We start from the raw sequence: 15,592 nt of genomic DNA, 5'->3' as shown, positions 1-15,592 counted from the left end.
AAAAAAAAAAAAAAAAAAAAAACTCTTATTTTAATACTTTAAATCTATTTTTTTCTACCAATTCGAGTTACATATTTGTCCTTGACTTTCTTCTAGAGGACAGCCTCATTCACTCACTGTAAGAAGATGGTGTCTTTCCTTAGAATACAGCTGCAGAGGCTAAGTACATCTTTCTAGAATGCTAGAGACTATTAATTATGGATATATTTAGAAGAAATATATAATATCCTATTTAAAACAAGAGTGCAATTCATCAGATGCTGTTATTTACTGTGAGGTCCTAACTTTAACAAATAATGAATGGTGGCAGAACTTCTTGTCAATGAAAAATCCTGAATTCATAAACCATCTATTTCCTTGAGATTTTGAGTTAGCTATATTCTTATATTTAAAGTATTTTTTCCAATAATAATGATCCTTAATACTGTTTTTGAAATAACGATTTGAAACTGAAAAGACAAAAACAACCCTGTTCTGTAGCTTTTACTAAAAGGTGGTGTCATAAATGCAGCCAGGTGGTGAATGGGTCTATTGAGTTTGTGGCACAAAGGGTGAACTTTGTGGAAATAGGTACTGTTTAAAATCTATCAAAGATAATATTTGTGGGTCTCCTTATTTTTGAGTAATAACCTTAACAAAAGTAAATATAAAACGAACTCTGTGTACGTTTGGAAAATGAGCTGAGTAAAATGGTGGCTATTGACATCGGAAGTTTTTTGCAAACAAAATTTACTCTTTTGAACGGTCATTTCGGAATTTGTTACCCATCAGTTCCAGTTACGAAGGATAAAACTATGTTTAGATTAATCATTCTACTAAAAACGCAGCATACTAAAGTAAAAAAACAAAAACACACACACAAAAACTACTTTCTATATAGCACTGCTTTACACTCTACCCATATGGCTGGAGTTGACAAGTCCAGTTTAGTCAAGTCAAGTCATTTTAGTCATGTATTATGTTTGATATTTCTTTATCACATTGAAAATTCGTATGTCTCTAGAGCAAGAGTGAGCAAACTGCAGCCAGTGAGCCAAATCCAGCTTGAGGCTTATTTTGTTAATCATATTTTGGAATATAGCCACACCCATTCATTTACATATAACCTATATATGGCTGTTTTGGTACAACAAGGAAAGAGTTGAGTTTACAACAGAGACTTCATGTCCTGCAAAGCCTAAAATATTTACTATATGCAAACAGAAAAAGTTTGGCAACCTTTTATAACCTGCTCTATAACATTTGACTACACTTGGAGAAATATAAACAGAATCTTTAGTCAACCTAAAAAACCTCTCCACCAAGGCAGAAGAGAAAGAAAACACATTCATTATTGAATAAGCAGTAAACCAGAATGTAATGTGTATCATAGGCAATCCGCTGACATTACAAAGACCCTATTACACAGCCTAGCAGTGTCCTCAAGGTAGATAGTAACTAGTTCTGAAGAGGACTTAAGAGCACCCTTTGTCACACATAGTTCATCTTAAATTCACATAGTTCATCCTAAATTCACTTGGTAATTGGTGGTGACCATCTTGTTACTTAATTGGCCTTATTCAAAGAAAAAAATAACCTCCTTATATCTTTATGACTGGAAGCAATTTTGCCACTTGAAGCAAAATTCAAGAGGCCTCTGAAGTTAGGCTTCTACCTTTCACAGAAACTGAGAAAAAGGGGCACTATCTTTCTGTATATTTACCTTTCAAAGAGAGACATTCCTGAATCTTTAAGCTGTAGGAGACTATTTAGCTTTTAAATAAATTGATATGCATTTCAAAGAGAAAAAGTGCTTACAGTTACTAGGTTTCCAAAAGTAAATGCTCTAAGAAAAGGGAGAAGAGAGTGGGGTTGAGGGAGGGAGAGCCTCTTCCCATATTTTCAACAGAAAAAAATAAGCCTCTTATTTTAATTCGTATTCATCCTTCCACTACACATACTCATATACATACACACCTATACAAAGATAAGGGGAAAATACAGCAGTAGCAGGAAGCCTTGGCGATAACAAAAATCTTAGGCACATTCTTGGAAGTGGGATGAAGGACTTTCGAAATTTGTGTTTAATGACTGAAAGTGAAGCTAAGCGATAGGTTTTATCCCCCAAATCTTTCTACAATTAAAAGTTGGAACTAACTCAGCTATACATGTCTAAGTTAATATCCGTCATTCATGTCTTCAAGTATATGTGAGTAAATACACTGTGGATACTGTCTGATTTTTAGACAGGCACAACCGCAAGCCCCTTTGAAATACACATATGCCTGCTGTCACTTTCAGCTCTGACTATATGCTTTTCTGCTATTCAGAATGCCTTTTCGTCTTCTGCACTAGTCTTTGCGATTACAAAGCAGCTAGAACTCTCTAATCCACTTAATTTTCATGGCTAGAAAATGCAGTGGTGCTGAATGGACACAAGAAATTAACTTGACTTCGAAAGATTTTCTCCTCTAAAGTGGTTATGTAATGCAGGCTGACTTTATAAGCTTTATGGGTTATACACGTGCATGGGACATTTTCAATAGCCTTTATGTCCCAAACACTATGAACTATTGCCACAATCATGGTTGCCAAATAAAAAAAACACTCGTCCATTTGTACTGTGTGAGGTGACATGATGTTGAAAGAAACACACGGGCCATGGAGGCAGATGGTCCTGTAGGTAGATGGTCCTGTAGGTAGGTAGGTAGATAGGTAGGTAGATGGATAAATGGATAGATGCATAGATGGACAGTTAGATAGGTAGGTATTGCTCAGCCACTATTAAAGATACAATATAGCCTTAGGTATGCTGTTTAACCTTCTTGAGGTCTTTCTTCTTCTTTCCTAAAATATGAATAATAATCCCACAGGTATGTTTTGTATTTGTTCATGTAAAGAACATTCACTAGAGCTATTAATATTATTGTAATGTTAAAATTATTACCATTATTCTTACGGCAGACATTATAATTATTAAACAATAAATGTTTCTCTCAAGATATTTATTATTATGCAATAACTTAATAGTTTGTAAATATCTTCATGGTGGCAATATTAACTGTTTTTCCTCTTGTGTTCCTCATGTAGTTGCAAAGTTAAACATGTAAAGAGCCCAATTTCAGTGTTCTATGTTTTTGTTATATTTAAGTGATGGAAAGAGTTCATCAAAAGAAAAGTCATGTATTTTCTGAAGAGACAGTCTGTTATTTTGAGTTCCCTTAGATTTATGAGGGATTAATCACTACATCATATTACTTCCAAAGTTCCTCCCATGTGACATCTGATGTCATTCTCAACTGTTAATTTAAAAAATACAACTATAGGCAGCTGTAGATTTTTTTGAAGTAAAACAAAGCTCATTTGTGATTTCATGTAGGTTTAAAAAATTTCAGTTATATATGCCATTGTATGTATCGATTTTTTATTCCATGTAACCTTTGCTTATTTTTTCTAGATTTATCCAGGGTCAATAGAGTTAATGCAGGTGATTGAAGATTTTATACACATTGTTGGAATGGGGATGATGGACTTTCAGAATTCATACTTAATGACTGGAAATGTAGGTAAGAAATAGGATTTTCCCCAAAAAACTTTCTGAAATAAAAAAATTTGCAAGTATCTGCACCATACGTTTCCAAGTATAATATTCATTATTCATATGTTTAAGTACATGTGAGCAAATATATTTCGAATACTTGGTGTCTGACGTTTAGATAGGCCTAAACACATTGCATTATATATATATATATACACACACACATATATATACACACACACACATATATTTGTATTTATCTTCATGCATTTGTATGACTGCTTGTAGGCCTAGTTGTGTGTGTCTTCACGTGTATATGTAGGATAATATGTATTTATTTTTTCATTCTGCCAAATGCTTATTGCTATCCAATCTAGTTATGAATGTGTATGTGTGTGTATACACACTAGTTATTTTGAAAACAACATGTTACTCTTTATGCTCTTCCATACATTGTTCTTGAGGATGCCGAGTTACTTTCGCACTGGTTGTCCCAGGCAGGTGCTGAATCTGTGTGTGGTGGAACATTGAGAATACCTTCCAGGGTTAAGATGATGGTGCAACTGCTGCCACTGCAGTTTTTCTGAATATCTTCCAGTACACAGTGGATCTCTCAAGTCCCTCTGTAGTGGACTCTGTAATGCAACAACCATTATATTAACCAAATGACACATTTCTCTTTGTGGTTAAAAATTAACAAGAGCCAAGAAATAGTCTTCTTAATGATACACATTGAATTGACATAGGCTTACAGTTTTCTCATTTCTTTAAAGCTTCTTCTGATAATGTTACTGTGATTCAGAATTATTTTCTTTCATTTGTCATACTTTAATACTCTTAACATAAAAACCACTGAACTATAGATAGTAATGTGTTTAAATAAACATATGTTGCCCTATATTCATATTCACAGATAATTATGCTTTAGTTTCTGGATTAGGAAGAGACTAACTTTGGTGGGGCAATTAACTAGGGAAGTTCAACTGGTAGAGAACATATTTTTTTTTTTTATGATTAAGGCTTTTGGTGGTTCATTTTATACTTAATTTCTTCTGAAGGTACCTAAGTCCTGCAGGGACTCATTTTATCCTGGGATATCTTCACCAGGATGACCTCAGATTACAATAGGTTACAGTTAACTACTGATAATATTCTTCATTTGAGGAAAGTCTGTGTAATGGATACTTCAAAGGTCTGGAGACGTTTTGGAGCCCATGTATCCTCTTCATCCAGCACAGGCCTTATCAGTGAGTTTAACATCTTAATGTATCTTCTGAGCCTGTTGGAGGGCCTACACTTTTCTCCAGAGTGGGTGTCCAGCAGCTTGTGCCAGTTCAGTAATGGAGGAAGCTATTTCTTCTTATGGACAATTAGAGTAAAAAGAGACCAAAGGTGGTATCTTTGTTGAAAGATGAATTCAGAAATCAGAGAAATTCCCAATTCAATGTCCATTATAAAAGTCACTGGGCAGATAAAGGAAAGAAAGTTTGTTGGAAAGGTATATCATGTCTGTGGAAAAGGTTTAGCAATCACAGCTATGAGTTTTAAGGCACATGGAAGGAACCTAGCAAGATTCCAGGGATGCTAGTCACCCAAGTCAGAACCACTTTCCCAAGGGAAGGAAATGAGTTATGAAGGGTCTTGGGGCAGATTGGACAATTGGTAAAGTAGTTTATGAGTTAAAATGAGATAGAAAAACAAAGAACTATTGTTTTCTGCTTCTTTTTGTAAATGTTAATGTCTACTTCTAAAAGGTATTGCTAATTAAAAGGATGTTCAGATCAATACATGGCATTTGTGCAGAATGTGTTTAGAAAAAAAAAAAAAAAACTATAAAAAAGCCAATCACAGAGTCTAGCAAACTTAAATTGGATTTAAACTTAAATTTGGATTTATGTTTCAGAATCACAGCATATCACATTCTCTATAGCACTAGTATTACTTGGTATAAAAATTTCACAAATGTCCATAAATTGCAATCATTTATTCATCTTTACTTTTCTTTGACTTACCAAGTTTGTATATTTGAAAACATTGTGTATTTTTTTCACAATAAGATTATGTTATCTAGGTTTGCCTTCTTCCCTTAAATGTGATTAAACTTTAAGAGGTATATTAAGCATAACTCAAAGCAATCGAATGCTGCAAATAAAGTCAATATCGTCCTATATCGTTGTCCATCTTGCCTGAGGATAGTGTGATTGTTCTGCCTTCTGATTGTTTATATAGCAACACTTATCCATATTAAAAGTTATGTTCTGTGAGTAAAAATTATAAACATTGTTTATACGGACTACCCAAAAGACATCTTATTTATTGTTGATTTCCTCAAATGTTAGCTCAGGGACTGACTGACACTGTAGTTTGGTGACTAGAACTGAGGGTTATGCTCCATAGTATTCAGGAGTTTTCCAAATTGCATACACTAGTATCAAATTAAGTAATATTAATAATGATCTCTTACTATTAATACTTTTTATGTTACCCAATTTGATACTATATATGTAAAACATTATAATGTTATGTCTCATATTTCCAATGTTTTTGAGCATGGACATGAATAGAGACTATTTTACAGTAGAAAGTTGTGAAACATGTGAGTTGGCCCTCATTCTGTCTTACATTCTAAGTCCAAAGATTAATTATCCAACAGTCTGCCCATTATACTGAGCAGACATGTATGCAGGAACACAGGCATGTACACAGCATGTGAGAAATGAATAGAGACTAAGTAACTAAGAAAGTTTGTTCCTTATGGCCATTTTCTATAGAATGTGTTGGATTAAGATTACTTAAAGAACTTCAAAAATCATAATGTATTTTGGAGAGATTATAAATTATTTTTTCATAAAGTCTATATGTATAGCTACTTTTCTGGACTATAGATATATAGTCACTTTTCTGGACTATAGATAGTAAACTCCTGAAGGAAGAAAGAGTTGAACAGTCCAATATAAATGCCAAAAAAACCATGCAATTTAATAAAAGACTCTCAGAACCAATAGATTATTTTATTTCAACTTTAAATATAGTGTTAGCATTTCTGTTTTCTAGTTACTGGATTAAATAGAATGAGTTTGAAGCAGAAGCAGTGCTATTAGAGGCACATATATAGCAAATAGAATAGATGAAGTGCTGGAACAATAATAACAAAGAAATACTTTTTCCTTATTGTCATTTCCTATAGAAATGACAACTCATGTCTCACGTTTGAGAGCATTAGTTCTAAGACTTAGGACAATAATTCATATTTAAAAGCATGGCCTTAATTCATCAAGATAAAAGTTCCTAGAATCTGATTAAAATCTCAGAAAAAGGAGTGACATATTTTAGAAAGACTTTCTTCAAAAATAGTTCAAATGAAAAAGTTTGAAGCTTCTTTTTTTCTGAAAAATGTCCCCATCTGTATCAGCTTTTGATAAGTGAAGTGCTCTTATATGATAAAAAAATTCTATGAACATTTTGATATATATGCGTGCATGTACATTTTTGTAGGGAGAATGTTCATAGCTTTGATCTGTTTCTTAAAAGATTTATGATCTCAAAATGTTTAACAGAGGTTTGGAAGAAAATAATCTACAAATAAGGATTTCAAACCAATGAATTTATAAAATAATCAAGCTTCAATAGAATATTTAGTTTTCATTTTTAAATACATATATGACATTTAAAATAGACACATGAAAGTTGTAACACATGAGTTAATGAACATTTATTAAAGACTAAACGCTCTACTAGTTTATATAATTACTGTATAAATGAATGAATGAATGTCTATGAAAGATTTCAATTTTCAATATGCCTCTTTTTAAAAAAATTATATTTGAAATGTTTTAACTGTCTGCATAGGTAAGTGGTTTTTGTTTTAGGAAAAGCATGTGACTTTTTCAATATATCAATAATTTAAAAAATGTATAAGTATCAATTAGGTCTGGAGGGCCATATCTTTATATTATTTAATATGAAACATTTTTAAAAGGTTATTTTTTCAACAAGACAAAAAGTTATTTTTCAGTGAAAATATTATTTGAAGATTTACTTCAACTTGCTTTCTATACGTTTCCTCTAAACATTTTTCCTTAAGTACCTTGCAGTCCTATTTCTCTTATTATTTTTCTGAAACTCCTATTTGAAAGGAAACTCTAATTGCCGAATAAATCTCCTCTCATTTTTCATCCTTCACATCCTCTGTGCTTTGCTAACCACTCTCTTTCTTGATACTGTTCATTCCTTTAACATTTTTACATTAAATACAGTATAAAATATACTCAAATGATAAATTTAAACTCATGGCTTCAAAGTATTTGGATTTCTTTTGAGATAGTAGCATAAAACAAATAACGTGAAGCCCTGAAAAGGATAAAAGTACATTATTTTGAGGTCTAGCTGTTTGCAGTTCCAAATACAAAATAGAGTGTATGAGATCTGACATGATTAGAATGACAAGGCAAGGGAATGGGACTATATTGTTCTAACGATTTGTCCAAAGTTACAGTGATGATTTATAGTTTTTGTTACATTTTCAGTTTTTTAAATATTTTTCACAATAGCTTCATGTAGCATGTTACATTTCCTTTTATTGATAAGAATATCCTATTCTTTAGAAATTGTGTTAGTTTAGAACCTAGAACTAGAATTGCATTCATTGAACTGAATTCAAGGAAGATCAGTGATGTGTCAATGTTACTCACCCATTGACTACGTTCAAGTACAGACAAAAAGAATTTTTCTCTTACTATAAGCAAAGCCTTTGCTAAGTGATTCAGGTCATTAAAATAAATGACTAATCTTCTAGCCTGCAAGTAAATTGCAGTCTAGTTGTAGACAGTAAAGAATTACATCAATAAATAAACATCAAATACACTTTGATATGTGTCATATAAGCCAAATGTTAGTACTTTATTTCCGGAGATGTTGTTCTGTGTAAGGATCAAGAAAAACTTCTTAGAGAAGGAAGCATTTAATGTAGACTTTGAAGAATGACTGAATTGTTGATAAGTCAACATAAAGAAGAGCAGGTAGCAAATAGATGGTTACAGTCCAGAACATTCTGTTAGCAAAGATGATATAGAGATGTCAAAGTTGAAATTGTGCTTGGGGGAAAAGTGATCTATTTTAATAAAAGCACATATGTATAGAAGTGAAGGAAGTAATATAAAGTTGGAAAGGCAGGTTGATACATGGTTCTGAATTCTAAAGATAATAGGCAGTCACTGAATCTTTACCTGGTAAGAGTTGTGCTTTGGGAGAACATGTGTAAGATGAGAAAATGGAATTGATTGAAATTGGGAAGCACCATCAACATAGTGAGTCCAAATGTAGAGAGAAGGCTTTTAATAGTAATTCATGTGGGAGACAATGAAGACAGGAATTGCTGGTGGTAAGAATAGGAACTGACATGTGGGTATGAATTTGAGACTCTGTCTGAGGCTAGAATTGATAGGATTCCATAACTGACTGGGATGTGAGAGAGAATGGAGGGATTGAGATTAGGTTTATTCAACACACATTTGTGAGTATTTTTGACATATTAATATTTAGACAAGTATAGCCCCCAAGTGGAAAAAATAAAATGAGAACTTGGATTTTATTAGAGGAGTCAAATCTATAAGTACACATTTGGTGATCAACTGCATAAAAGTGATAGTTGAAGCCATGAAAGTTTTTTTCAATTATCAATACAATAATAAGATAGAAGAGACGTAAGGTGATATCTACATTAAAAACAAAGAATGAAAGTTGGTGTCAGAATAATAACGATTAGAGGTAGTAGGTATAAGGAGTTCCAGAACAATACAGAATAAAATCAGTGTCCTATAATTAATAAAATGGAAAGAACGTTTCAAATTGATTGCTATACTTAATATCAATTGCTAATAAAGTTCAGTATCTTAAGAATTAAGATAAATATTATGGAATTATCAATTCTATAACATGAAAATTATTAAGGAAAAGTGCAGCACAGTGAACAGGACCTAAATTTTCAAGCTATTTATGTGGTTTCAATGCATTACACCCTTAACATTTTGATACAGTAATCTTTATGAATTTACTTTAGATAGATGAATGTTGCTACACCCACTTACAGCTATTTCACAACTGTTCCTTAGGAATTATTTGATGCTGAAAATATCAAATAAGAAGGGAATGGTTTTAGGCTAAATAAGATCTTCAAATACAGAATGTTATAATTATTAGTTGTAAGGAATTTCAAAAGTTCTTCTGATATATAAGCCCTAACAGATACAAGAATCTAAAACGTATCAATTTAGTTATCCAGAAATCTAATAAGGCTAGTGCCTTGAAAGCATTATAGTAAGATATTTTTCTTTGAAAAGGTAAATATTCCTGTGTCTTGTTGGTTTAGAAAATATTAAATATTAGGTTTGTCAGGATGAAAATCCATAGTTGATGTTTTCTGAAATTGAATCCAAATTCAACCTGAAAAATGGTGTGATACAATGTTGACATCTCCTTTCTCTGTGCAATGCCTTTTCATCAGCACCGAACCTGTGTTCTTTCTTATATTCACTGGCAAACTTAATCATTCCTTTGGTAGAAAATCTTGTTCTTTAATAGAGAAACCAACTTTCAGTCTGACAATATTATTCTAAAATATAGTGACTTTTCTTTCTAGGCTTATTTTCCTTTGTGTTGCTGCTTAGTTTCGTGATTCACACATCCCCATCTCTTGTTTGATTAGCTTTCTTTAAAAATGTGACATTTGTAGTCTGTTGATACCATGCCTGAAAAATACACAATTTAACTTTTTTTTTTTTTTTTTTGGTATTTTTATTTGTAGCACCTGATGTTGGTTCAGTCAGCTAGATTTGAGTCTAAATGTGTTAAGTTCTATCTCTGTCTTCTGGCTCTTTACCACCCTTGCTAAACACCTGAAGCTAGTGGGTGTTTTTCTGTAGGTCAGGAAAAAAAATACAACTAAAAATATCTGTTTCTTTATTGTGCTAACATACTGGTTTCCTGAGAAAACAAGCAGTTCAAACATAGTTTTAAACTTTGATATGCAGCCGTAGAGTTCTTTGATTGCTTCTCATTTAATAAAAATTATCTCATGGTATTTACTAGGATCCTCTAATTCCATATGGTTGGGGTGGAAGCACTAGGGAGGTTGACATTGTGAAAGGCTATATCAGACCCTGTTAGGAACAAACAAGACAAACTGCCCAGGTGTGTGATAGGCTTTCTTGCACACAACTGAACCCCAGGCTAAGGTGCTCCCTAGTACTAGTGTGATAGATTGGTAATGATTCATGGATTTAACCAGCTTTAAGAGGTCTCAGACAATCATTCAGTAAATATGTACCATGTTTTGCCCTAGAAGATTTCTCAGTGAACGAATTAGACAAACCTCTTGCTCTCACGGAATTTATGTTTTGTAGTAGAGATACAGGTGTCAAACCAATGCCATCAAACATGTCCAGTGGTTGTAATTGTTACACAGTGGAATAAAGCAGTCGACAGAGTGAGCAGTTAATGAGTCAAGAGAGCAGTGTCATTTCAAGGAGGATGACCAGGGAGGGCCTTTCATTTTCAAAGTGATGTTTGAATGTAGTACTGAACCTTTAGAGCATGAGATGCAGTGATATGCAGGGGCAGAACACTCCAGACAGAAGAAACAGTAAGTACAAAGACCGTGATGCACTCATGTGCTTCATATATTGGAGGAACTGGGGAAAACCACTAGTGCTGGAATAGCTGAGGGAGGAGCAGTGGGAGGAAATGAAGTCAGAAAAGGAGTGGGAAGAGAAACTATAAGGTATTTGTCTGAGGTGTGAAAGGAATACAAAATGCTTAACAAGTATTTGTCATTTACCTAAGGGGATACAGCCTAAGAAATTCATCCTTAGATTATTTTGTTGTGTGAACATCATAGAATGTACTTCCACAAACCTAGATAGTAGAGCCTACTACACGTCTAGGCTACAGGGGATAGCCTATTGCTCCCAGGCTACAAATCTATACAACATGTTACGTATTGAATACTGTAGGCAACTGTAACACAAGGGTAAATATTTGTGTACCTAAATATAGATAAGCTGTAGTACAAATTTGGTATAAAATATTAAAAATGGTACACCTGCATAGGGCACTTACAATTAATGGAGCCTACAGCTCCATGTTGCTCTGCATGAGTCAGTGAGTGAGTAGGGAGTGACTGTGAGGGCCTAGGAAATTACTATTCACTACTGTAGACTTTATAAACACTGTACACATAAGCTACACTACATTTATAAAAATATATATTTTCCAATAATACATTAACCTTAGCTAACTGCAACTCTTTTACTTTATAAACTTTTAGTTTTTTTAACTTTTGGACTCTTGTAATAATACATTGCCTAAAGCAGAAACATATTGTACAGGTGTAAAATTATTTTCTTTCTCTATGTCTTTATTCTATAAAACTTTTTTCTATTTTTCACTTTTAAATTTTAGATTTTTAGTTTTTTTGTTAAACCCAAGACATGAATTCACACATTAGCCTAGGCCCTACCCAGGGTCAAGATCATCAATGTCACTGTCTTCCCCTTCAGATCATGTCCACCTGAAAGGTCCTCAGGGGAAATAACATGCATGGAGCTGGCATCTCCTATGATAACACTATTTTCTTCCGGAATACCTCCTGAGGGATTTGCCTGAAGCTGTTCTATAGTTAACTTTTTTTCTTAAATAGGAGTACACCCTAAAATAATGGTAAAATGTACAGCATAGTAAATACTAAGCAACAAAAATTTTTCAGGTGCATTATAATTTTATGTGACTACCATCATTTATTGGGTCCATAGGTGACCAAGACATCATGTGGCACATGATTATTATCTGATTTAGGTATAAAAGACTCATTCTGACTATGAAGTGGAGATATTATAATAGACTATTTGGCGCTTGAGTGAAAATAGGAAGGGCAGTGCTGTGCTTACTCAGGTGGGAGAGCAGAGGTTTGGGTCAAGTGACAGTGAAATAGTGAAAAGGAGTCAGATGCTGAAGATATTTTAGTTGTTGATCTGAAAGAGCTTGCTGATAGTTAGAAATAGAGTGTGGAAGAAGTAGAGCACTCAAGGAAATGTCTCCACTGCATCCCCAAGAACCCAACTACAGAAGCAAGACAGATTTATATCAAAAATTTACTTTGGCAGCAATTCGAATGCCTGTAAAGTTTAGAATTCAAAGCAGTTTTATTTTGGCTTTTTAAAAATATGTTATCCTTCCTAACTCCAACCCAAATCCTTGCTCCTGTGGTTTAAGCCCATTTCATTTTTACTGTTCTCAAGGAGACTGAGCAATTTTATCCTCAGAAGCCATCAGCATTCTGTCATCATCCCACCATACAAATCCTTGGGCAAAAGCCAGAATGAAATTGTTCATTAAAATGACTTTGTAACTCATATTGAGTTGCCAGCTAACAAATGAAATAAATCCTACTTTCCTTACCATTTTTGTGTTTCTTTTTTAATTGGAAGGCCATGAAGCCTTTAGAATAGAACTCTTAAGTCTCAACCAAGTCCAGCAAGAAAGTAGTCAGCTCCATTCTTTTGAAAGCTGTTTTCTGTTTTGGTTTGTTTTGTTTTAATAAAAACTTAAAAATAAGAATACCATAGAAGTCTGTTGTCTAAGTTGGAAATATATTTGCAAAACATCTTCATCTCTACAGCTTTACAAATGTTATTTGTAATAGAACTGCTCTTATAGTTATAACCCTGGACCTTAATGTCGAAAACACTGATCATGTTATGATGTTTCAATTTATTAGTAGGCCTGCATTCTTTTAGAAGTTAACTGGTGTGAAAAAAATAGTAACATAACATTTCTAAATTTATCTTATCTGTTTTAAACAGCCATGCTCAAAGACACAATTATTCATGGTGTCATTATTAAATAATGCTTCTTTTCCCTGAGAAACTTGAAAACGTTGTTAATACTCTTTTTTGTTTTGAGTAACCCAAATGCTCTAAACTTTCTATATTATCAGATATTATGCCAATTTCTAACCTTAAACTTCTGAACTTCCTTCACAAGTACCATTTGAGTACAATATAAAGAAAGGTATTTTTATTTGTTTTTCCCCATTTATTACTCAAGCTTTCTAAGAAAAGTTATGGCATCCTTAATATTTCATAACATGCCCCAAATTAATGTTTTCACCAATATTCATGATGCTATTTACTCTTCACAACCTTTCAGACTGGGTGAGAGGGGTACCCACATAATTTGTCCGACATCAGTGCCTCCCATTCAGAGTGGGTGCAGTTTTTTCCCCTTTGCATCTTGGTAATCCAGAGTTAAAGATTTGTTTCATTATCTTGCTCAGCCAACCACACTCTAACCTACTTCTGTTATATAATGAACTTCAGTGTAATTTTTTTATTATGTGACTCTAGGGAAACCATACTCATCTGTTCTATATTTCTGCATCGAGGTGAAATAACTCCTGACCATTTGTTTTCTTTTCTGCTAATAGTCTTCATATCTATCTACTTTGTTAAAAATTTTGAAATTATTTTTCTGGCTAATTACACAAATTAAGCTTTCGTAAATCTTTTATACCATATCTTAGATAATGAAAATGTGAATTTGCTTGTTACTCCTTCAGTCTCCATCCCTCCAGCAACTGTTTAGGAGAGAGGGCATAAATAGAGGGCCAAACCTTTCATTCTAAAGCACATAATTTCTTTTGAATTTTTTATTTACTAAGAAAATACTCATAGTCTAAAGAAACCTAAGGAGGTCACACAGAATTAGGTTGCAAATGTATGATATAGAGAATGCACATTAATGTGCAGCAGCATTGGGAACATGAATAGGAAAAGTAGAGGAAAAGCTGACTTCTCCTGTAGCTGTACAATGTATGAGAAAAGAGCTTATGGACCAAAGAGTGAAATGACTGTAACAGAAATAGTGATGGTGAAGGAGTATGCTTGAATAGTATATCTTGCCATACCAGACATGAATTGTGAAAGCTGTCCTCAAATAGAAAACATGACTTCAAAAATTAAGATTTCCAGTAAGGATACAGGCCAAGAATTCTTGAGTTTCTTCCATGTTAACATGTAGAACTTAAACAAATTTACAAGAAAGAAACACACAACTCATCAAAAAGTTGGTAGAGGATATGAACAGACACTTCTCAAAAGAAGACCTTTATGAAGCCAACAAAACATATGTAAAAAAAAAGCTCATCATCACTGGTCATTAGAGAAATGCAAATCAAAACCACAGTGAGATACTATGTCATGCCAGTTAGAATGGTGATCACTAAAAAGTCAGGAAGCAACAGATGCTGGAGAGGACGTGGAGAAATAGGAATGCTTTACACAGTTGGTGGGAGTGTCAACCATTGTGGAAGACAGTGTGGTGATTCCTCAAGAATCTAGAACTAGAAATACCATTTGACCCAGCAATCCCATTACTGGATATATACTCAAAGGATTATAAATCATTCTACTATAAAGACACATGCACACATATGTTTATTGCGGCACTATTCCCAATAGCAAAGACTTGGAACCAACCCAAATGCCCATTAATGATAGGCTGGACAAAGAAAATGTGGCACATATACACAATGGAACACTATGCAGCCATAAAAAGGGATGAATTCATGTGCTTTGCAGGAACATGGATGAAGCCAGAAACCATAATTCTCAGCAAACTAACACAGGAATAGAAAGCCAAACACTGCATGTTCTCCCTCATAAGTGGGATTTGAACAATGAGAACACATGGACACAGGGATGGGAACATCACACACCAGGGCCTGTCTGGGGAGTCAGGGGTTGGGGAGGGATAGCATTAGGAAAAATACCTAATGTAGATGACAGGTTGATGGGTGCAGCAAACCACCATGGCACGTGTATAACTATAAAACAAACCTACATATTCTGCACATGTATCCCAGAACTTAAAGTATAATAAAACAAAACAAAATAAAACAAAACAAAACATGTAGACATAGCCACAAACATTTTGGGTTTGAATTTTCTTTTTCTTTTCTTTCCTTTTTCTTCTTTTCTTGTCTTTCTTTTTTTCTCTCTCTTCTCTTCTCTTCTCTTCTCT

At 33.6% G+C, this 15,592-nt stretch overlaps 1 protein-coding gene across 1 annotated transcript in view; it reads left to right on the top strand.

Annotated features, from left to right (window-relative positions):
* The window catches only part of ADGRB3 (adhesion G protein-coupled receptor B3), a 499,532-nt gene that overhangs the window by 434,827 nt on the left and 49,113 nt on the right, over positions 1-15,592 (top strand). Inside the window, exon 12 of the mRNA XM_011977290.1 lies at positions 3,437-3,545. Within this exon, the coding sequence (XP_011832680.1) occupies positions 3,437-3,545 (109 nt within the window). The remainder of the gene's footprint in view (positions 1-3,436; positions 3,546-15,592) is intronic.

Source organism: Mandrillus leucophaeus, unplaced genomic scaffold (assembly GCF_000951045.1).
Source record: "Mandrillus leucophaeus isolate KB7577 unplaced genomic scaffold, Mleu.le_1.0 Scaffold177, whole genome shotgun sequence".
Taxonomy (NCBI): domain Eukaryota; kingdom Metazoa; phylum Chordata; class Mammalia; order Primates; family Cercopithecidae; genus Mandrillus; species Mandrillus leucophaeus.
Note: the sequence above shows the minus strand (reverse complement) of the source record. Positions and strands in the feature narration are given on the sequence as shown.